This window comes from Carcharodon carcharias, chromosome 33 (assembly GCF_017639515.1).
Source record: "Carcharodon carcharias isolate sCarCar2 chromosome 33, sCarCar2.pri, whole genome shotgun sequence".
Lineage (NCBI taxonomy): Eukaryota > Metazoa > Chordata > Chondrichthyes > Lamniformes > Lamnidae > Carcharodon > Carcharodon carcharias.
In genome coordinates this window covers 15,262,068-15,286,781 of record NC_054499.1, presented here as the reverse complement: position 1 = coordinate 15,286,781, position 24,714 = coordinate 15,262,068, and the positions used below count along the sequence as shown (strand labels likewise).

General features: G+C 50.4%; 1 protein-coding gene across 2 annotated transcripts in view; it reads left to right on the top strand.

Annotated features, from left to right (window-relative positions):
- tfr2 (transferrin receptor 2) overlaps positions 1-24,714 on the top strand; it is a 99,403-nt gene that overhangs the window by 22,759 nt on the left and 51,930 nt on the right. For both annotated transcript variants that reach the window (XM_041178809.1, XM_041178810.1), the window contains exons 2-6: positions 55-187; positions 1,615-1,828; positions 4,638-4,842; positions 7,705-7,845; positions 14,824-14,932. In XM_041178809.1, coding sequence (XP_041034743.1) covers positions 155-187; positions 1,615-1,828; positions 4,638-4,842; positions 7,705-7,845; positions 14,824-14,932 — 702 coding nt within the window. In that variant the 5' untranslated portion in view covers positions 55-154. The remainder of the gene's footprint in view (positions 1-54; positions 188-1,614; positions 1,829-4,637; positions 4,843-7,704; positions 7,846-14,823; positions 14,933-24,714) is intronic.

Here is a 24,714-nt window from a genome sequence, read left to right as displayed (position 1 = left end):
GGGATGGGTGGAATGGAGTAGCCTGAATTAATGACCTGCCGTTTCTCCATCCAGACTCCAACAGCACCAGAGCTGAGCTCATTCGAGACCCATCCGCTGGCGCAAGGTTGAAATCGGGCCCAAGAGCTCAAGGAAGGTGGTGATTCTGGGCAAGATGGAGATGTTCAGATCTGTGCTGTCAACTATGGTAAGGCCTGAATCTCAATCTCAGCCATCCCCTCTCCCCTCCCCACGCCCCCCACCCCCACCCTCTCCTGACAGCTGAGGCTCGGTGGGTGAGTGTGGCAGAGGCTGCCCGCTATATCTGCGCCCGGAGGGTGGAGGTCACCTTCACGTTATTTCTCATCTCAGCCTCTTCCTCAACTCAACCACTGCTGAAACCACCCCCTCCCCCCCTTTGTAACCCTCCCGCCTCCCCCAAACTCAACCGGCCCCAACAGCCTCTTGGCTGGCCACCGCCCCCCCCCCCTTCCACCCTCCCCCCAAGACTCTACCCACGCGTGTCCTGCTCACCCCTCACCGCGACACTCCTCCTCCCCACCTGCTGGCTGACCTACGTTGTCCCCCTGGCGTGGCGACGATTTTAAATCCTCCCCCGTCCTTGTTTTCAAACCCCTCCATGGCCTTTCCCCTCTTACCTCATCTCTGTCACCTCCTCCAGCCCCACAAAGCCCTCTGAGATCGCTGCGCTCCTCCAAACCTGGCATCTTGCACATCCCCCGATTTTAATCGCTCCACTGTCGGCGGCTGGGCCTTCAGCTGCCCAGGGTCCTGAGCCCTGGAATTTCCACCCTAAACCTCTCCGCCTGTCTCTCTCTCTCTCCTCCTTTAGGATCCTCCTTAAAAACCTTTCTCTTTGCCCAAGAATTTTGCTCGCTTGTCCTCATATTTCCCCACGTGGTTGTAGTATAAGGGTATTTGGCACAGCAAGGGTTAATGTGGGTCTGGGAACAGTACAGCCCATCGTGTGATGTAAAGAGTCACATGACCAGAGTCCAGAGAGAGTTGCGGATGAGACAGAGACCTGTGCTAAAGCCAGCATGGAGTTTCTCCTACCTGGCATTATACCAACTCTCCCCCACAATCCAACCCCGCACAGTGTGACATAAAAAGTCACATTCAGAGCCAAGAGTGAGTTGTGGCCTGGACAGAGACCTGTGCTAAAGCCAGCATGGAGTTAGCTCCTAGCTTGGACTATACCCCCAACAGTGTGATGTGAAGAGTCACATGACCAGGGCCTAGAAAGAGTTGTGGACTGGACAGAGACCTGCGTAGAAACCAGCTTGGAGTTAGCTCTTGGTTTGGACCACACCCTGTATAGGTCTGTACGTAGGTATGTGTTATCAATAAACACTTAATGTTTAATCATACCAGACTCAGAACCTATTCATGAGACCAACTGAATGTACAGCATATAACGCAGTGGAGTCAAATCTTGCTCTGTGAAGAGTCTTGGGCGGGTTTAAAGAAACATAAGATTGCAAGTTGGTTGTCGAAAAGCCGCGCTGCTTGCTGAATAATCTCACCGGGCCTACCCAGGAAATCGGCAGCGAGGCGCCTTGCGGCTGACGACACCTCGGTCTCCATTATCCTTTAACAAATGTTACCTTTTAGTCCCCACAGGGAGGCAGGGAAACCCCCTACACCACGTTCAGGAGGGGAAATGCGGTATCCGAGGACCCAAGCGGAGAGGTGAAGATGGAGGAGGTGGAGGTGGCGGAGCCTCAAGTCACCAGCGAAATGGTGGGCCTGATAGTGCAGAAAACCGCAGATCGGAGGAAAGCTTTGATCTATTTGGTGCTGGTGTTGCTGTTCTTCCTGATCATTGGTAAGAGCCCCAGCTTTGGGCCCTTTTAAGCGGGTAGGCGCGCGACATTCAGTCCCTCCGCCCCAGCTCCGCCAGTCAACGGCTAGACCCACGGCCCTGCTTCTGGCAGCTCAGCCATCCTGGGTATAAGAACTGCCTTTCTCCGTGGGATCCTGCTATGCACCAGTTGCCTACCACATTCCTCAATGCGCCCCCCCCGCCCCCCCCTCCCCCCCACTTCTCCCCCACCGCGAGATTTCACGGGAACAGAACCCTCGCGAGTGACCGGACCTCGCAGTCGCTCAGCCGGAGCTGCCCCTCATACCCCCCCACCGAGTCGGATGGCCGCGGGTTCGATCCTTGCCCCTTCCGGTTCCCTCACCTCCAATCAGAACAGGGAGATTTTTTTTTTGCTGGCCAAGGGCTTAAAAGGATTTTTAAAAGATTTATTCTTTGATGGGACGTGGGCAATAGGATATTGTCGCCAGGCCAGAGACCCAGGGTAATGCCCTGGAGACCCGCGTTCGAATCCCACCACGGAAGATGGTGGAATTTGAATTCAATAAACATCTGGAATTAGATGTCGATTGTTGTAAAAACCCCGTCTGGTTCACTCATGCCCCCTTTAGGGAAGGAAATCTGCCACCCTTACCCGGTCTGGCCTACATGTGACTCCAGACCCACAGCGACCTGGTCAACTCTTAACTGCCCCCTCTGAAGCAAGGTGCAATTAGGGATGGGCAATAAATGCTGGCCTAGCCAACGACACCCACATGAATGAATAAAAAATGTGGGTGTCCCTGGTAAAAGGCCAGCATTTGTTGCCCTTTACTCTTGAACTGAGTAGCCTCCGAGGCTAAGAACCAATCACATTGCCGTGAAACAAAAACAGAAGGTGCTAGAAAAACTCCACAAGCCTGGCAGCGCCAGTTGGCAACAGGAGTTACCATTTCAAGTCCAATATGACTCTTCTTCAGATCTGTTAAGGATCTGGAGTCACACATAGAGCAGGTAACAATAGCAGACCACCTTCCCTGAAACAGTATCAGCAAAGCAGTTGGGTTTTTTTTTCTTAAAGGATTGACAATTGATGATATATGTCTCGTCACTCATTGCTGAAAGCAGGTTTCAATTCTAGGCTTTATTCATTCAAATTTCCAGCTGCTGTGGCAAGATTTTTAACCCACATCCCCCGAGCATTAGCGCAGGCCTCTGGATGGCTAGCCTAGTAATCTTACCCTTGTGCCACAATCAGCCCCTGTTATCGAGTGAAGGCAGGTGGGTAGTGTTGAGATACAGATCTGCCAACATCTCACTGAATGGCAGAACAGGTTCTAAGGGGGTGAATGGGCTCAGGAAATCGGTCTCTAAGTGAAGGAACAGAGGGGTCCCAGGAATGAAAGGCTTAACATATGAGGAACGTTTGAGGACTCTGGGTCTATACTCCATGGAGTTTAGAAGGATGAGGGGGGGATCTGATTGAAACTTAGAGAATACTGAAAGGCCTGGATAGAGTGGACGTGGGGAAGATGTTCCCCATTAGCAGGAGAGACTAGGACCTGAGGGCACAGCCTCAGAGTAAAGGGAAGACGTTTTAGAACAGAAATGAGGAGAAACTTCTTCAGCCAGAGAGTGGTGAATCTATGGAATTCATTGCCACAGAAGGCTGTGGAGGCCAGGTCATTGAGTGTATTTAAGATCGAGAGAGACAGGTTCTTGATTGGTAAGGGGGATCAAAGGTTACGGGGAGAAGGCGGGAGAATGGGGTTGAGAAACTTATCAGCCATGATTGAATGGTGGAGCAGACTCGATGGGCCGAATGGCCTAATTTCTGCTCCTATGTCTTATGGTCTTATGGGGTCTGGAATGCTGATCTGCGGATCATTAAAATTGGCAACGCAGTTAAAAAAAAAAACCATAGAGAAATAACGACTGATAACTGAAATGAGGAGAAATGTCTTCACCCAGAGAGTGGTGAGCCTATGGAATTCGTTACCACAGAAAGTAGTTGAGGCCAAAACATTGTATGTTTTCAAGAAGAAGTTAGATATAGCTCTTGGGGCGAAAGGGGTCAAAGGGTATGGGGAGAAAGCGGGAGCAGGATATTGAGTTGGATGATCAGCCACGATCATAATGAATGGCGGAGCAGTCTCGAAGGGCCGAATGGCCTCCTCCTGCCCCTAGTTTCTATGTTGCCAACGCACTGGGATCCATAAGAAGGAAGAATTCTAGAATTGAGAACTCGTGTGGAGCCTTGGTTAGAGTAGGGAGTACAGTCAACAATCCTAGGCTGGGATTTTTCCAGGCTGCGGGAGATTTGGCGGCCCAGCCAAGGGCCTGCTGACTTTTGGCGGGACCGGAGGATCCCGGCAGTGGGCGGGGCCATAAAGCCCAGCAGCCCCCCCCTCCCCCCCTCCTCGTCTCCGTTTCATCGCAAGGACATAGAGGCCCTGGAGTAGGTGCAACCCAAGGTTTACAAAGGCAGTGCTAGAACAGAGGGGCTGTGACTGTCAAGAAGGAGTGAACAACCTGGGGTTCTTTTCTCTAGCAAAGTGAATGCTGAGGGTGGGGGGGGGGGGTGACCCTGACAGGGGTATTTAAGATGAGGAAAGGGTAGACGGTAGAGGAGATGTTTCCACTTGAGGGCGAGAATGGAATGAGAGACCATAAATAAGCGATAGCCACCAATCAATCCAATCAGGGAGAAGGGAATAGAAGGTTACGGGGATGGGGTGAAATGAGGAAGAATGAAGTTGAGGAAACGGTTCAGGGAACAAACGAGGAGCATTTTTTACTCTGTTTCTCTCTCTCTCTCTCTCGGTGCACACAGCCTTCATCCTTGGATATGTCAGTTCTCAGACCAGCTGCAAAGCATGCATAGAGGCTGATGCGGCTAGTACAGCCGCTATGAGCGGGGACGAGTGCAGTTATTGGCAGAACACCGACACGGGCTCAGAGAGTGTCCTGCACTGGGGTGACCTCAAAGCCATGCTCAAAGAATACATTAATGGGCAGGAGATCGCCAAGAATACCAGGTATCTACACCATTGACGTCAACCACTCCCGGTGGGAGCGAGTTCCACATCCTCCCCACGCCCTGGGTAAAGAGGTTCCTCCTGAGTTCCCCGATTGGATTGATTAGTGACTCTCTTACAGTTCCTGTCCCCAGATCTGCTCCCCCACCCCGCCCACCCCCACAAGTGGAAACACCTTATGAACGCCTAGAGCGTTGAATTCGCTTTCGTAAACTTGAAGGCCCTTGCAGGTCACACTCTGTTCCAGAGTAAAGAGACCGAGCCCTCTCCTCGCAGCTCTGATGTCGCCCTTGTGAAGTTGACGTTCATGTCTCCAGTGATTCCACACTCTTTTTGTAATACGGAGACCAGAACTCTTCACCTCTCCCCAAGTACAGCTGAAATAACAGACACTCTATCAAAGCTTTCTGCCTTGCCTTCATAGGGACAATTCGCAATACCAAATATCAAAGGGAATAAGAGTTGACGCTGCATGAGAAGAGGGTGCCTGATTGGCTGGCAAGAGGACTCTGATTGGTAGAGGTGTTGCCATGGAGACAGCACCAGGGATCAGTTAACAGCCAAGCTTTTGATCACGCGTTATGCCTTTTTCAACTGAACAAAAGCACGGGGCGACACAGCCATTCCCATGTTCATTCCCCATGGCAATGCCTTGACCAATCAGAGGCAACGTGCCTGTTCTGAATTTAAGCAAGTTCCTCAGGGTAGTGTCCTCGGCCCAACCACCTTCAGCTGCTTCATCAGTGACCTTCCTTCCATCATAAGGTCAGAAGTGGGGATGTTCGCTGATGGTTGCACAATGTTCAGCACCATTCACGACTCCTCAGATACTGAAGCAGTCCATGTCCAAATGCAGCAAGACCTGGACAATATCCAGGCTTGGGCTGACAAGTGGCAAGTAACATTCACACCACACAAGTGTCAGGCACTGACCATCTCCAACAAGAGAGAATCTAACCAACACCCCCTGATGTTCAATGTGGCATTATCATTGTTGAATCCCCCACTATCAACATCCTGGGGGTTGCCATTGACCAGAAACTGAACTGGATCAGCCATATAAATACTGTGGCTGCAAGAGCAGGTCAGAGGCTGGGAATCCTGCGGTGAGTAACTCACCTCCTGACTCCCCAAAGCCTGTCCACCATCTACAAGGCACAAGTCAGGAGTGTGATGGGAATACTCCCCACTTGCCTGGATTAGTGCAGCTCCCACAATACTCAAGAAACTCAACACCATCCGGGACAAAGGAGCCCTGCTTGATTGGCACCCCATTCACAAACATTCACTCCCTCCACCACCGACGCACAGTAGCAGCAGTGTGTGTACCATCTACAAGATGCACTGCAGCAACTCACCAAGGCTCCTTAGACAGCACCTTCCAAACCCACGACCGCTATCATCTAGAAGGACGAAGGTAGCAGACACATGGGAAAACCACCACCTGGAAGTTCCCCTCCAAGTCACTCACCATCCTGACTTGGAAATATATCGGCCGTTCCTTCACTGTCGCTGAGTCAAAATCCTGGAACTCCCTTCCTAACAGTGCTGTGGGTATACCTACACCACATGGGCTGCAGCGGCTCAAGAAGGCAGCTCACCACCACCTTCTGAAGGGGCAATTAGGGATCGGCAATAAATGCTGGCCCAGCCAATGTTGCCCACATGCCATGAATCAAAAAAAAAGCTTGGCAGTTAACTGTTCCCTAGCGCATTCTCCATGGCAACAGCTCTACCAATCAGAGTCGACTTGGCAAACAAATCAGCACCCTTTTCTCATGTGGCATAAATTGTTGCTCTCTTTGATAGTTGGCATTCTTGCATTTGGCCTGATGAGTGCAAGACAAAAAGCTTTGACAGTATGTCTCTTTTTTCAGCAATACTCAAGTCCTGTGCCAAACAACTACTTCCCCAAGCATGGTCTAACTAAGGTTCAATACATATTTAATAGAATGTCCCATGTCTTTCAATTATGTCCCTCTGGAAACCAACCCCAGTGCTTGAATTTCAATGCCTATGGGCTTTGTTAACTTGTGCTGTTAAGTATTTCCCTCCCCTCTCTCCTCTCCCCTCTCTGACTTTTGCCAGAGCTCCATTTAATGAACCTCCCACTGGCATCCATCCCCCAAGAGCGTTCGGCGCTAGGGGAAGGTAGATATCACAGGCAAGCCCAATTCTTGGAGCGAGAGGGCGAAATCGAACATGGCACCTCCCACTCCACCCCTTTCTCGTGCTTTTGTAATGGTAGAAAGGCACCGATCAGTCAGAAGGGATTGGCTAAACATGCTGTAGGGTCATGTATTAGGACCCTGCACATAAGGGCAGTTGTACAAAGACAGAAAGCTTGAAGATGTCAGAGCTGTGCTGTGTTCGGCTCATAGTCAAAAGTGACACTAAAACTGGAGCGCATGACACACTTCCCTTCCAGTGATGTCACGCTGCTATCCCTTAAAGGCCTGTTACAATCCCCCAAACATGCCATTCCCCGACACTGGTACCCACTAATCCCTGACCTTGTGCGAACCAAAAGGTATCAGTTCAGGTGATTGGATGTGGAGACAGAGGAGAGATGAGGGAAATTATTTTTACGCATGAAGTTATTAGTGATCTGAAATGTGCTGTTTAAACATTTGGGAGCAGATCCAATGAAAAATTTCAAAAGGGGGAACTGGATAACTAGATGAGTGAGTGAAACTTGCCAGGCTATGCGCAAAGGAGCTGTTCTTTCAAAGAGCAAGCAGAGGCAGGATGGGATGAATGACCTCCTCCTGCCCTCTATAACCTTGTCAGCTCGGCGGCATCTGTGTGATTTTTGTTAACGGAAGTGCAGCTGACCGAGTGAGAACTCTCTGTTCCTGGCAGGTTAATGAGCAAGGCTCCCCATCCAGTCGGGTCCGCAGAACTCAACGAACTGACCAGTATGGTCCGCAAAACCTTCCAGAGCTACAATCTCGGACATGTCTGGGCAGATTCACACTACGTCACACTGCCATTCCAAAACAGGTAGGCACGGGGGTCAGTGTGCAGCCCACCCTGCACTGTAACACCCTCCGATATACCCCACACCCCTCACTGTAACACCCTCCGATATACCCCACACCCCTCACTGTAACACTCTGATATACCCAACACCCCTCACTGTAACACCCTCCGATATACCCCACACCCCTCACTGTAACACACTGATATACCCCACACCCCTCACTGTAACACCCTCCGATATACCCCACACCCCTCACTGTAACACCCTCCGATATACCCCACACCCCTCACTGTAACACTCTGATATACCCCACACCCCTCACTGTAACACTCTGATATACCCCACACCCCTCACTGTAACACTCTCTGATATACCCCACACCCCTCACTGTAACACTCTGATATACCCCACACCCCTCACTGTAACACCCTCCGATATACCCCACACCCCTCACTGTAACACCCTCCGATATACCCCACACCCCTCACTGTAACACTCTGATATACCCAACACCCCTCACTGTAACACCCTCCGATATACCCCACACCCCTCACTGTAACACACTGATATACCCCACACCCCTCACTGTAACACCCTCCGATATACCCCACACCCCTCACTGTAACACCCTCCGATATACCCCACACCCCTCACTGTAACACTCTGATATACCCCACACCCCTCACTGTAACACCCTCTGATATACCCCACACCCCTCACTGTAACACCCTCCGATATACCCCACACCCCTCACTGTAACACTCTGATATACCCCACACCCCTCACTGTAACACTCTGATATACCCCACACCCCTCACTGTAACACCCTCCGATATACCCCACACCCCTCACTGTAACACTCTGATATACCCCATACACCTCACTGTAACACTCTCTGATATACCCCTCACCCCTCACTGTAACACTCTCTGATATACCCCACACCCCTCACTGTAACACTCTCTGATATACCCCACACCCCTCACTGTAACACTCTGATATACCCCACACACCTCACTGTAACACTCTCTGATATACCCCACAACCCTCACTGTAACACTCTGATATACCCCACACCCCTCACTGTAACAATCTGATATACCCCACACCCCTCACTGTAACACTCTGATATACCCCACACCCCTCACTGTAACACTCTGATATACCCCACACCCCTCACTGTAACAATCTGATATACCCCACACACCTCACTGTAACACTCTGATATACCCCACACCCCTCACTGTAACACCCTCCGATATACCCCACACCCCTCACTGTAACACTCTGATATACCCCACACCCCTCACTGTAACAATCTGATATACCCCACACCCCTCACTGTAACAATCTGATATACCCCACACCCCTCACTGTAACACCCTCCGATATACCCCACACCCCTCACTGTAACACCCTCCGATATACCCCACACCCCTCACTGTAACACTCTGATATACCCCACACCCCTCACTGTAACACTCTGATATACTCCACACCCCTCACTGTAACACCCTCCGATATACCCCACACCCCTCACTGTAACACCCTCCGATATACCCCACACCCCTCACTGTAACACTCTGATATACCCCACACCCCTCACTGTAACAATCTGATATACCCCACACCCCTCACTGTAACACTCTCTGATATACCCCACACCCCTCACTGTAACACTCTCTGATATACCCCACACCCCTCACTGTAACACTCTGCCATATACCCCACATCCCTCACTGTAACACTCTCTGATATACCCCACACCCCTCACTGTAACACTCTCTGATATATCCCTCCCCCTCACTGTAACACCCTCTGATATACCCCACACCCCTCACTGTAACACTCTCTGATATATCCCTCCCCCTCACTGTAACACCCTCTGATATACCCCACACCCCTCACTGTAAAACTCTCCCATATACCCCACACCCCTCACTGTAACACTCTGATATACCCCACCTCACTGTAACAGGCTCCGATATACCCCACACCCCTCACTGTAACACTCTCTGATATACCCCACACCCCTCACTGTAACACTCTCTGAAATACCCCACACCCCTCACTGTAACACACTGATATACCCCACACCCCTCATTGTAACACTCTCTGATATACCCCACACCCCTCACTGTAACACTCTCTGAAATACCCCACACCCCTCACTGTAACACTCTGATATACCCCACACCCCTCATTGTAACACTCTGATATACCCCACACCCCTCACTGTAACACCCTCCGATATACCCCACACCCCTCACTGTAACACTCTGATATACCCCACACCCCTCACTGTAACAATCTGATATACCCCACACCCCTCACTGTAACAATCTGATATACCCCACACCCCTCACTGTAACACCCTCCGATATACCCCACACCCCTCACTGTAACACCCTCCGATATACCCCACACCCCTCACTGTAACACTCTGATATACCCCACACCCCTCACTGTAACACTCTGATATACTCCACACCCCTCACTGTAACACCCTCCGATATACCCCACACCCCTCACTGTAACACCCTCCGATATACCCCACACCCCTCACTGTAACACTCTGATATACCCCACACCCCTCACTGTAACAATCTGATATACCCCACACCCCTCACTGTAACACTCTCTGATATACCCCACACCCCTCACTGTAACACTCTCTGATATACCCCACACCCCTCACTGTAACACTCTGCCATATACCCCACATCCCTCACTGTAGCACTCTCTGATATACCCCACACCCCTCACTGTAACACTCTCTGATATATCCCTCCCCCTCACTGTAACACCCTCTGATATACCCCACACCCCTCACTGTAACACTCTCTGATATATCCCTCCCCCTCACTGTAACACCCTCTGATATACCCCACACCCCTCACTGTAAAACTCTCCCATATACCCCACACCCCTCACTGTAACACTCTGATATACCCCACCTCACTGTAACAGGCTCCGATATACCCCACACCCCTCACTGTAACACTCTCTGATATACCCCACACCCCTCACTGTAACACTCTCTGAAATACCCCACACCCCTCACTGTAACACTCTGATATACCCCACACCCCTCACTGTAACACTCTCTGATATACCCCACACCCCTCACTGTAACACTCTCTGAAATACCCCACACCCCTCACTGTAACACTCTGATATACCCCACACCCCTCATTGTAACACTCTGATATACCCCACACCCCTCACTGTAACACTCTCTGATATACCCCACACCCCTCACTGTAACACTCTGATATACCCCACACCCCTCACTGTAACACTCTCTGATATACCCCACACCCCTCACTGTAACGCTTTGATATACCCCACACCCCTCACTGTAACACTCTCTTATATACCCCACACCCCTCACTGTAACACACTCTGATTTACCCCACACCCCTCACTGTAACATTCTGATATACCCCACACCCCTCACTGTAACACTTTCTCTCACGACTTTTTGATTTGTTTGATGTGTATCTCTTTTTCTACTCCCCTGGTCTTACCTCTCCCTTTGCCATTATCTTTGCCAAAATCTTTTTGATTGAAGTTCTAAAGGGGCAGAGTGGTGTTCTTGTAGTTGTGTAAGGATGATGTGGTTGGGCTCCCTCCAGGTGGATGCTTCACAATTCCCTCCATGAAATTCTCGAAATGCCAGTCAGAGGCGGCATGTGAGCTAGGAGGTTTTCTGTCTCCTACACTCTCGCATGCTCACTCTCACACGCTCACTCTCACACGCTCACTCTCACACGCTCACTCTCACACGCTCACTCTCACACACTCACACTCACACACTCACTCTCACACACTCATTCTCACACACTCACTCACACACTCACACTCACACGCTCACTCTCACACGCTCACTCTCACACACTCACTCTCACACGCTCACTCTCACACACTCACTCTCGCATGCTCACTCTCACACGCTCACTCTCACACGCTCACTCTCGCACACTCACACTCACACGCTCACTCTCACACACTCACTCTCACATGCTCACTCTCACACACTCACTCTCACACGCCCACTCTCACACTCACTCTCGCACACTCACTCTCGCACACTCACTCTCACACGCTCACTCTCACACTCACTCTCGCACACTCACTCACACGCTCACTCTCACACGCTCACTCTCACACACTCACTCTCGCACGCTCACTCTCGCACGCTCACTCTCGCACGCTCACTCTCACACGCTCACTCTCGCACGCTCACTCTCACACGCTCATTCTCCCACGCTCACTCTCACACACTCACTCACACACTCACTCTCACAAACTCACTCACACACTCACTCTCGCACACTCACTCTCGCACATTCACTCTCACACTCACATGCTCACTCTCATACGCTCACTCTCGCACACTCACTCACACGCTCACTCTCACATGCTCACTCTCACATACTCAATCTTGCACACTCACTCTCGCACACTCACTCTCACACGCTCACTCTCACACGCTCACTCTCACACTCAATCTCACACGTTCATTCTCGCACGCTCACTCTCACATACTCATACGCTCACTCTCACACACTGAAACTCACACACTCACACTCACATGCTCACACACTCTCACACTCACATGCTCACTCTCACACACTCTCACACACTCACTCTCTCACACTCACACTCACACACTCACACTCAAATGATCACTCACACTCACTCTCACACACACTCACACACTCACACTCTCACACTCACCACTCACACACACACTCTCACACACTCACACTCACATGCACGCTCACTCTCACACGCTCACTCTCACACGCTCACTCTCACATGCTCATTCTCACACACGCACTCATGGACTCACACATGCACTCACGCTCACATACTCACACACTCACACTGACACACTCACACTGACACACACTCACATTCATACACACACACACATGCTCACACACACACACACTCTCCCAAGCTCACACACATGCACGCACCCACTTGCACACACTCACATTGACACTCACGCCCTCACATTCACACTCACGCAGTTACACACAGTCTCACACACTCACGCGCTCACAAACACAAGCACTCACACACTCACTTACACACTCATGCGCACACACATAGACATGCTCTCACACACACACTTACACACTCACACTCAGTCACACACTCACTCACATGCTCACTCACACTATCACACGCATGCACACTCACACTCTCATACTCTCTGACATGCACTCTCTAGCACACACTCACACACTCACATTCACACTCACTCTCCCACACACTCTTCCATATACATTCTCACACACGCTTTCATACTCTCGCGCACATCTCAAATCTCCAGAACCTTGCTCTGGTCAGGCTGCACTTCGAGCACTGTTCCTAGCTCAGCTCTAGTCACTGAGACACAAGGGGACATTCAACTTTGGGAGGCTGCGTGGAGCAGAACAACCAGTTTAATCCACAGTGTAAATCAGTGCAGTAGTTCTGAAATCTCACCGTAGACTGAATGGATTGGGTCATTCATTTGGAAAGGGGGTTTTGGACGATGATATTGCACAGGAACTCAGGAAAGGGTGTGAGAATTGAAAAGGATAAATCTGAAATCTTACTTTTGACTAAACAAGAGATTCAAAACAATAAATGGTAAATTTAGGACTGACATCCAAAGGTGCCCCACACAGATTTCCAAGCATAGGTGGATGCATGAAGGGGGGAAATGGCCCCCAACACTCACATCCCCCTCCTCCCAAATGCCTTGATTGACCAGATAGAGCCTGGTCAGGTGGCATCTCCCCAGATGGATGAATTCCCGAGCGCGCTGGTGAACGTTGTAATGGAGAACTCCGAAACCTTGTCCCCGAAACTGGGTCCGGACGAGGAAGCAACTAAACCTGTGGATGCGCCTACCGGGGCTTCACCCAGAATTGCATATAATCAACGTCAAATAACATGATTTATCAACGATTTCCAGAGGATTTACGGGGACCTGCATGAAACTTGCATCAAGTTACCAGGAAGGAAATAAGTCCATGTGGGTCCAGCTGTCCCGGGCCGGTGAATACGCTGCACGCGAGACATACCAAGATGCCAAATAGGAGCAGGAGTAGGCCACTCGGCCCCTCCAGCCATTCGATAAGATCATGGCTGATCTGATTGTGGCCTCAAGTCTACTTTCCTGCCTGGTCCCTCTATCCTTTGACCCCCTCGTCCATCAAGAATGTTGAACTCAGCCTTGAACATATTCAGTGACTTAACCTCCACTGCTCTCTGGGGAAATGGATTCCACAGACTAACGCCACCCAGAGAAAACATTTCTCCTCATCTCTGTCTTAAATGGGTGACCCTTTATTATTAAACTGTGTCCCCCCCAAGTCCTAGTCTCTCCCACGAGGGGGAAACGTCCTCTCAGTATCTGCCCTGTCAGGTTCCCCTCAGAATCTTATACGTTTCGATAAGATCGCCTCTCATTCTTCTAAACTCCAATGAGTACAGGCTCGGCCTGCCCAGCCTTTCCTCATGAGATCCCTTCATCCCAGGGATCGGTCAAGTGAAACTTTTTGACACCTTCTGAATGAGAAAGTGGACCTTCTAACACAATGATGTCCTTTCTTAAATAAGGAGACCAAAACTAGTCATTAGGCAGCGCAGAACTTGAGCATTGCTGAAAAAAGACATTCTGTCAAAGCTTTTTGACTTGCACTCATCAGGACAATCACAGGGGGAGCAACAACTTCACACTGTGCGAGAAGAGAGTGCTGATTGGTTGGCAACGCCTCTAGAAACAGGGACTCTAGAATAAGGACCTTCTCTTCTCCAAGGAGAACAATCCCAACTTGTCTAATCCATGCACGTGACTGAAGTTCCTTATCTCTGAAACCATTCCCGTGAATCTTTTTCCATATCAACTCTAATAACCTCGTGTCTATCCTAAAGTGTGCTGCCCAGAACTGGATGTGAAAATGACTTCCTGTTTAACCTGCCCCCAACTTTAGATCTTCTCCCAGTTACCTGTGGGTGACAAATGCGGATGGGACAATGGTTCAGAACATACAGCTTGACAATGATGTGTATCTGGCTTACAGTCCGAATGGAATCGTCTCGGTAAGTGTCATTTTCCAGGGTGTGGGCACCAGCTCCATGAATGGCATTTGCTATTTTACCTCCTGCCAACTGGGTGTAAACGTTGTTCAGAATGTGGAAACGAACACTTTTATTTTCTGTCAATCCCAGTGCTGTACCTGCCCTGGGAGTGTTTGATGGGGACAGTGTAGAGGGAGCTTTACTCTGTATCTAACCCCGTGCTGTACCTGCCCTGGGAGTGATTCATGGGGACAGTGTAGAGGGAGCTTTAGTCTGTATCTAACCCCGTGCTGTACCTGTCCTGGGAGTGTTTGATGGGGACAGTGTGGAGGGAGCTTTACTCTGTATCTAACCCCGTATTGTACCTGCCCTGGGAGTGTGTGGTGGGGACAGTGTAGAGGGAACTTTACTCTGTATCTAACCCCGTGCTGTACCTGTCCTGGGAGTGTTTGATGGGGACAGTGTAGAGGGAGCTTTACTCTGTATCTAACCCCGTATTGTACCTGCCCTGGGAGTGTGTGGTGGGGACAGTGTAGAGGGAGATTTACTCTGTAACTAAACCCGTGCTGTACCTGTCCTGGGAATGTTTGATGGGGACAGTGTAGAGGGAGCTTTACTCTGTATCTCCCCCCATGCTGTATCTGTCCTGGGAGGGTTTGATGGGGACAGTGTTGAGCGAGTTTTAGTCTGTATCTAACTCCGTGCTGTACCTGCCATGGGAGTGATTCATGGCGACAGTGTAGAGGGAGATTTACTCTGTATCTAACCCCGTGCTGTACCTGTCCTGGGAGTGTTTGATGGGGACAGTGTAGAGGGAGATTTACTCTATATCTAACACCGTGCTGTACCTCTCCTGGGAGTGTTTGATGGAGACAGTGAAGAGGGAGATTTACTCTGTATCTAACCCCGTGCTGTACCTGTCCTGGGAGTGTTTGATGGGGACAGTGAAGAGCCAACTTTACTCTGTATCTAACCTTGTGCGGTACCTGTCCTGGGAGTTTTTGATGGGGACAGTGTAGAGGGAGATTTATTCTGTATCTAGCCCCGTGCTGTACCTTTCCTGGGAGTGATTGATGGGGACAGTGTAGAGGGAGCTTTACTCTGTATCTAACACCGTGCTGTACTTGTCCTGGGAGTGTTTGATGGGGACAGGGTAGAGAGAGCTTTACTCTGTAACTAACCCCGTATTGTACCTGCCCTGGGAGTGTTTGATGGGGACAGTGTAGAGGGAGATTTACTCTGTATCTAACCCCGTGCAGTACCTGTCCTGGGAGTGTTTGAGGGGGACAGGGTAGAGAGAGCTTTACTCTGTATCTAACCCCGTGCTGTACCTGTCCTGGGAGTGTTTGATGGGGACATTGTAGAGGAAGCTTTACTCTGTATCTAACCCGGTGCTGTACCTGTCCTGGGAGTGTTTGATGGGGACAGTGTAGAGGGAGATTTATTCTGTATCTAACCCCGTGCTGTACCTGTCCTGGGAGTGTTTGATGGGGACAGTGTAGAGGGAGATTTATTCTGTATTTAACCCCGTGCTCTACCTGTCCTGGGACTGTTTGATGGGGACAGGGTAGAGAGAGCTTTACTCTGTAACTAACCCCGTATTGTACCTGCCCTGGGAGTGTTTGATGGGGACAGTGTAGAGGGAGATTTACTCTGTATCTAACCCCATGCTGTACCTGTGTTGGGAGCGTTTGTTGGGGACAGTGTAGTGGGAGATTTACTCTGTATCTAAACCGGTGCTGTACCTGTCCTGGGAGTGTTTGATGGGGACAGTGTAGAGGGAGGTTTACTCTGTATCTCCCCCCATGCTCTATCTGTCCTGCGAGTTTTTGATGGGGACAGTGTAGAGGGAGCTTTGCTCTGTATCTAACCCCGTACTGTACCTGTCCTGGGAGTGTTTGATGGGGACAGTGTCGAGGGAGATTTACTCTATATCTCCCCCCATGCTGTACCTGTCCTGGGGCTGATTGATGGGGACAGTTTAGAGGGAGCATTACTCTGTATCTTACCCCGTGCTGTACTTGTCCTGGGAGTGTTTGATGGGGACAGTGTAGAGGGAGCTTTACTCTGTATCTAACCCCATGGTGTACCAGCCCTGGCAGTGTTTGATGGGGACAGTGTAGAGGGTGCTTTTCTCTGTAACTAACCCTGTGCTGTACCTGTCCTGGGAGTGTTTGATGTGGACAATGTAGAGGGAGCTGTACTTTGAATCTAACCCCGTGCTGTACCTTTCCTGGAAGTGATTGATGGGGACAGTGTAGAGGGAGATTTACACTGTATCTCCCCCCATGCTCTATCTGTCCTGGGAGTGTTTGATGGGGACAGTGTGGAGGGAGCATTACTCTATATCTAACCCCGAGCTGTACCTGTCATGGGAGTGTTTGATGGGGACAGTGTAGAGGGAGATTACTCTGTACCTAACCCTGTGCTGTACCTGTCCTGGGAGTTTATGATGGGGACAGTGTAGAGGGAGATTTACTCTGTATCTAACCCCATGCTGTACCTGTCCTGGGAGTGTGTGATGGGGACAGTGTAGAGGGAGCTTTACTTTGTATCTAACCCCGTATTGTACCTGCCCTGGGAGTGTTTGATGGGGACAGTGTAGAGGGAGATTTACTCTGTATCTAACCCCGTGCTGTACCTGTCCTGGGAATGTTTGATGGGGACAGTGTAGAGGGAGCTTTACACTGTATCTAACCCCTTATTGTACCTGACCTGGGAGTGTTTGATGGGGACAGTGTAGAGGGAGCTTTACTCTGTATCTAACCCCGTGCTGTCCCTGTCCTGGGAGTGTTTGATGGGGACAGTGTAGAGGGCGCTTTACTCTGTATCTAACCCCTTATTGTACCTGACCTGGGAGTGTTTGATGGGGACAGTGTAGAGGGAGATTTACTCTGTATCTAACCCCGTGCTGTCCCTGTCCTGGGAGTGTTTGATGGGGACAGTGTAGAGGGCGCTTTACTCTGTATCTAACCCCTTATTGTACCTGACCTGGGAGTGTTTGATGGGGACAGTGTAGAGGGAGCTTTACTCTGTATCTAACCCCGTGCTGTCCCTGTCCTGGGAGTGTTTGATGGGGACAGTGTAGAGGGCGCTTTACTCTGTATCTAACCCCTTATTGTACCTGACCTGGGAGTGTTTGATGGGGACAGTGTAGAGGGAGATTTACTCTGTATCTAACCCCGTGCTGTACCTGTCCTGGGAGCGTTTCATGGGGACAGTGTAGAGGGAGCTTTACTCTGTATCTAACGCCGTGCTGTACCTGTCCTGGGAGTGTTTGGTGGGGACAGTGTTGAGGGAGATTTACTCTGTATCTATCTACATGCTGTACCTGCCCTGGGAGTTATTCATGGGGACAGTGTAGAGGGAGCTTTACTCTGTATCTAACCCCGTGCTGTACCTGTCCTGGGAGTGTTTGATGGGGACAGTGTAGAGGGTGCTTTACTCTGTATCTAACCCTGTGCTGTACTTGTCCTGGGAGTGTTTGATGGGGACAGTGTAGAGGGTGCTTTTCTCTGTAACTAACCCTGTGCTGTACCTGTCCTTGGTGTGTTTGATGGGGACAGTGAAGTGCCAACTTTCCTCTGTATCTAACCCTGTGCTGTACCTGTCCTGGGAGTGTTTGATGGGGACAGTGTAGAGGGAGATTTACTCTGTATCTAAGCCCGTGCTGTACCTGTCCTGGGAGTGTTTGATGGGGACAGTGTAGAGGGTGCTTTACTCTGTAAATAACCCGGTGCTGTACCTGTCCTGGGAGTGTTTGATGGGGACAGTGTAGAGGGAGATTTACTCTGTATCTAACCCCGTGCCGTACCTGTCCTGGGAGTGTTTGATAGGGACAGTGTAGAGGGAGTATTTCTCTGTATTTAACCCCGTACTCTACCTGTCCTGGGACTGTTTGATGGGGACAGTGTAGAGGCAGCTTTACTCTGTATCTTCCCCCATGCTGTATCTGTCCTCGGAGTGATTGATGGGGACAGTGTAGAGGGCGCTTTACTCTGTATCTAACCCCATGCTGTATCTGTCCAGGGAGTATTTGATGGGGACAGTGTGGAAGGAGCTTTACTCTGTATCTAACCCCGTGCTGCACCTGTCCTGGGAGTGTTTGATGGGGACAGTGTAGAGGGAGATTTATTCTGTATCTTACCCCATGCTGTACCTGTCCTTGGAATGTGTGATGGGGACAGTGTAGAGGGAGCTTTACTCTGTATCTAACGCCGTGCTGCACCTGTCCTGGGAGTGTTTGGTGTGGACAGTGTTGAGGGAGATTTACTCTGTATCTAACTACATGCTGTACCTGCCCTGGGAGTGTTTGATGGGGACAGTGTGGAGGGAGCTTTACTCTGTATCTAACGCCGTGCTGTACCTGTCCTGGGAGTGTTTGATGCGGACAGTGTAGAGGGAGATTTACTCTGTATCTGAACCGGTGCTGTACTTGTCCTGGGAGTGTTTGATGTGGACAGTGTAGAGGGAGCTTTAATCTGTATCTAACCCCGTGCTGTACCTGTCCTGGGAGTGTTTGATGGGGACAGTGTAGAGGGACATTTACTCTGAATCTAACCACGTGCTGTACCTGTCCTGGGAGTGTTTGACGAGGACAGTGTAGAGGGAGCTTTACTTTGTATCTAACCCCATGGTGTACCTGTCCTGGGAGTGTTTGATGGGGACAGTGTAGAGGGAGCTTTACTCTGTATCTAACCCCATGCTGTACCTGTCTAGGGAGTGTTTGATGGGGACAGTGTAGAGGGAGATTTACTCTGTATCTAACCACGTGCTGTACCTGTCCTGGGAGTGTTTGATGCGGACAGTGTAGAGGGAGATTTTCTCTGTATCTAACCCCGTGCTGTAGCTGTCCTGGGAGTGTTTGTTGGGGACAGTGAAGAGCAAACTTTACTCTGTATCTAACCCCGTGCTGTACCTGTCCTGGGAGTGTTTGATGGGGGCAGTGTAGAGGGAGCTTTACTCTGTATCTAACCCCGTGCTGTACCTGTCCTGGGAGTGTTTGATGGGGACAGTGTAGAGGGAGCTTTACTCTGTATCTAACCCCGTGCTGTACCTGTCCTGGGAGTGATTGATGGGGACAGTTTAGAGGAAGCTTTACACTGTATCTAACCCCGTGCTGAACCTGTCCTGGGAGTGTTTGATGGGGACAGTGTAGACGGAGCTTTACTCTGTATCTAACCCCGTGCTGTACCTGTCCTGGGAGTGTTTGATGGGGACAGTGTAGAGTGAGTTTACTCTGTATCTAACCCTGTGCTGTACCTGCCCTGGGAGTGATTCATGGGGACAGTGTAGAGGGAGATTTACTCTGTATCTGACCCCATGCTGTACCTGCCCTGGGAGTGTTTGATGGGGACAGTGTGGAGGCAGATTTACTCTGTATCTATCCCCGTGCTGTACCTGTTCTGGGAGTGTTTGATGGGGACAGTGTTGAGAGAGCTTTACTCTGTATCTAACCCCGTGCTGTACCTGTCCTGGGAGTGTTTGATGGGGACAGTGTAGAGGGAGTTTTACTCTGTATCTAACCCGGTGCAGTACATGTCCTGGGACTGATTGATGGGGACAGTGTAGAGGGAGATTTACTCTATATCTCCCCCCATGCTGTACCTGTCCTGGGGCTGATTGATGGGGACAGTTTAGAGGGAGCATTACTCTGTATCTTACCCCGTGCTGTACCTGTCCTGGGAATGTTTGATGGGGACAGTGCAGAGGGAGCTTTTCTCTGTAACTAACCCTGTGCTGTACCTGTCCTGGGAGTGTTTGATGTGGACAATGTAGAGGGAGCTGTACTTTGAATCTAACCCCGTGCTGTACCTGTCCTGGAAGTGATTGATGGGGACAGTGTAGAGGGAGCTTTACTCTGTATCTCCCCCCATGCTGTATCTGTCCTGGGAGTGTTTGATGGGGACAGTGTGGAGGGAGCATTACTCTATATCTAACCCCGTGCTGTACCAGCCCTGGGAGTGTTTGATGGGGACAGTGTAGAGGGAGATTTACTCTGTCTCTTATCCCATACTGTACCTGTCATGGGAGTGTTTGATGTTGACAGTGTAGAGAGAGCTTTACTCTGTATCTGACCCCGTGCTGTACCTGTCCTGGGAGTGTTTGATGGGGACAGTGTAGAGGTTGCTTTACTCTGTATCTAACCCCGTGCTGTACCTGTCCTGGGAGTGTTTGATGGGGACAGTGTAGAGGGAGCTTTACTCTGTATCTAACACCGTGCTGTACCTGTGCTGGGAGTGTTTGATGGGGACAGTGTGGAGGGAGCTTTACTCTGTATCTAACCCCGTGCTGTACCTGCCCTGGGAGTGTTTGATGGGGACAGTGTAGAGGGAGATTTACTCTGTATCTAACCCCGTGCTGTACCTGTCCTGGGAGTGTTTGATAGGGACAGTGTAGAGGGAGTATTTCTCTGTATTTAACCCCATACTCTACCTGTCCTGGGACTGTTTGATGGGGACAGTGTAGAGGCAGCTTTACTCTGTATCTTCCCCCATGCTGTATCTGTCCTCGGAGTGATTGATGGGGACAGTGTAGAGGGAGCTTTACTCTGTATCTAACCCCATGCTGTACCTGTCCTGGGAGTGTTTGATGGGGACAGTATAGAGGGAGCTTTACTCTGTATCTAACCCCGTGTTTTACCTGTCCTGGGAGTGTTTGATGGGGACAGTGTAGAGGGAGATTTATTCTGTATCTTACCCCATGCTGTACCTGTCCTTGGAATGTGTGATGGGGACAGTGTAGAGGGAGATTTACTCTGTATCTAACTACATGCTGTACCTGCCCTGGGAGGGATTCATGGGGACAGTGTAGAGGTAGATTTACTCTGCATCTAACCCCATGCTGTACCTGTCCTGGGAGTGTTTGATGCGGACAGTGTAGAGGGAGATTTACTCTGTATCTGAACCGGTGCTGTACTTGTCCTGGGAGTGTTTGATGGGGACAGTGTAGAGGGAGGTTTACTCTGTATCTCCCCCCTGATCAATCTGTCCTGGGAGTTTTTGATGGGGACAGTGTGGAGGGAGCTTTGCTCTGTATCTAACCCCGTGCTGTACCTGTCCTGGGAGTGTTTGATGGGGACAGTGTAGAGGGAGATTTACTCTGTATCTTACCCTGTGCTGTACCTGTCCTGGGAGTGTTTGATGGGGACAGTGTAGAGGGACCTTTACTCTGTATCTAACCCCGTGCTGTACCTGCCCTGGGAGTGTTTGATGGGGACAGTGTAGAGGGAGTTTTACTCTGCACCTAACTCCATGCTGTACCTGCCCTGGGAGTGATTCATGGGGAACGTGTAGAGGGAGATTTACTCTGTCTCTTATCCCATACGGTACCTTTCCTGGGAGTGTTTGATGGGAACAGTGTAGACGGAGCTTTACTCTGTATCTAACCCCGTGCTGTACCTGTCCTGGGAGTGTTTGATGGGGACAGTGTAGAGGGAGCTTTAATCTGTATCTAACCCCGTGCTGTACCTGTCCTGGGAGTGTTTGATGGGGACAGTGTAGAGGGACATTTACTCTGAATCTAACCACGTGCTGTACCTGTCCTGGGAGTGTTTGATGGGGACAGTGTAGAGGGCGCTTTACTCTGTATCTAACCCTGTGCTGTACCTGTCCAGGGAGTGTTTGATGGGGACAGTGTAGAGGGAGTTTTACTCTGTATCTAACCCCATGCTGTATCTGTCCAGGGAGTATTTGATGGGGACAGTGTGGAAGGAGCTTTACTCTGTGTCTAACCCCATGCTGTATCTGTCCTGGAAGTGTTTGTTGGGGACAGTGAAGAGCAAACTTTACTCTGTATCTAACCGTGTGCTGTAGCTGTCCTGGGAGTTTTTGATGGGGACAGTGTAGAGGGAGATTTACTCTGTATCTAACCCCGTGCTGTACCTGTCCTGGGAGTGATTGATGGGGACAGTGTAGAGGGAGCTTTACTCTGTATCTAACCCCGTGCTGTACCTGTCCTGGGAGTGTTTGATGGGGACAGTGTAGAGTGAGCTTTACTCTGTATCTAACCCTTTGCTGTACCTGTCCTGGGAGTGATTCATGGGGACAGTGTAGAGGGAGATTTACTCTGTATCTGACCCCATGCTGTACCTGTAATGGGAGTGTTTGATGGGGTCTGTGTAGAAGGAGCTTTACTCTGTATCTAACCCCTTATTGTACCTGCCCTGGGAGTGTTTGATGGGGACAGTGTGGAGGCAGATTTACTCTGTATCTATCCCCGTGCTGTACCTGTTCTGGGAGTGTTTGATGGGGACAGTGTTGAGAGAGCTTTACTCTGTATCTAACCCCGTGCTGTACCTGTCCTGGGAGTGTTTGATGGGGACAGTGTAGAAGGAGTTTTACTCTGTATCTAACCCGGTGCAGTACATGTCCTGGGACTGATTGATGGGGACAGTGTAGAGGGAGATTTACTCTATATCTCCCCCCATGCTGTACCTGTCCTGGGGCTGATTGATGGGGACAGTTTAGAGGGAGCATTACTCTGTATCTTACCCCGTGCTGTACCTGTCCTGGGAATGTTTGATGGGGACAGTGTAGAGGGAGCTTTTCTCTGTAACTAACCCTGTGCTGTACCTGTCCTGGGAGTGTTTGATGGGGACAGTGTAGAGGGAGCTTTTCTCTGTATCTAACACCGTGCTGTACCTGTCCTGGGAGTGTTTGATGTGGACAATGTAGAGGGAGCTGTACTTTGAATCTAACCCCGTGCTGTACCTGTCCTGGAAGTGATTGATGGGGACAGTGTAGAGGGAGCTTTACTCTGTATCTCCCCCCATGCTGTATCTGTCCTGGGAGTGTTTGATGGGGACAGTGTGGAGGGAGCATTACTCTATATCTAACCCCGTGCTGTACCAGCCCTGGGAGTGTTTGATGGGGACAGTGTAGAGGGAGATTTACTCTGTCTCTTATCCCATACTGTACCTGTCCTGGGAGTGTTTGATGGGGACAGTGTAGAGGGACATTTACTCTGTATCTAACCACGTGCTGTACCTGCCCTGGGAGTGTTTGACGAGGACAGTGTAGAGGGAGATTACTCTGTATCTAACCCCGTGCGGTACCTGTCCAGGGAGTGTTTGATGGGGACAGTGTAGAGGGAGCTTTACTCTGTATCTAACCCCGTGCTGTACCTGTCCTGGGAGTGTTTGATGGGGACAGTGTAGAGGGAGCTTTACTCTGTATCTAACCCCGTGCTGTACCTGTCCTGGGAGTGTTTGATGCGCACAGTGTAGAGGGAGCTTTACTCTGTATCTAACCCCGTGCTGTACCTGTCCTGGGACTGATTGATGGGGACAGTGTAGAGGGAGATTACTCTGTATCTAACCCCGTGCTGTACCTGTCCTGGGAGTGTTTGATGCGCACAGTGTAGAGGGAGCTTTACTCTGTATCTAACCCCGTGCTGTACCTGTCCTGGGACTGATTGATGGGGACAGTGTAGAGGGAGATTACTCTGTATCTAACCCCGTGCTGTACCTGTCCTGGGAGTGTTTGATGGGGACAGTGTAGAAGGAGCTTTTCTCTGTAACTAACCCTGCGCTGTACCTGTCCTTGGTGTGTTTGATGGGGCAGTGTAGAGGGAGATTTACTCTGTATCTAACCCCGTGCTATACCTGTCCTGGGAGTGTTTGATGGGGCAGTGTAGAGGGAGATTTACTCTGTATCTAACCCCGTGCTATACCTGTCCTGGGAGTGTTTGATGGGGACGGTGTAGAGGGAGTTTTACTCTGTATCTAACCCCGTGCTTTACCTGTCCTGGGAGTGTTTGATGGGGCAGTGTAGAGGGAGCTTTACTCTGTATCTAACCCCGCG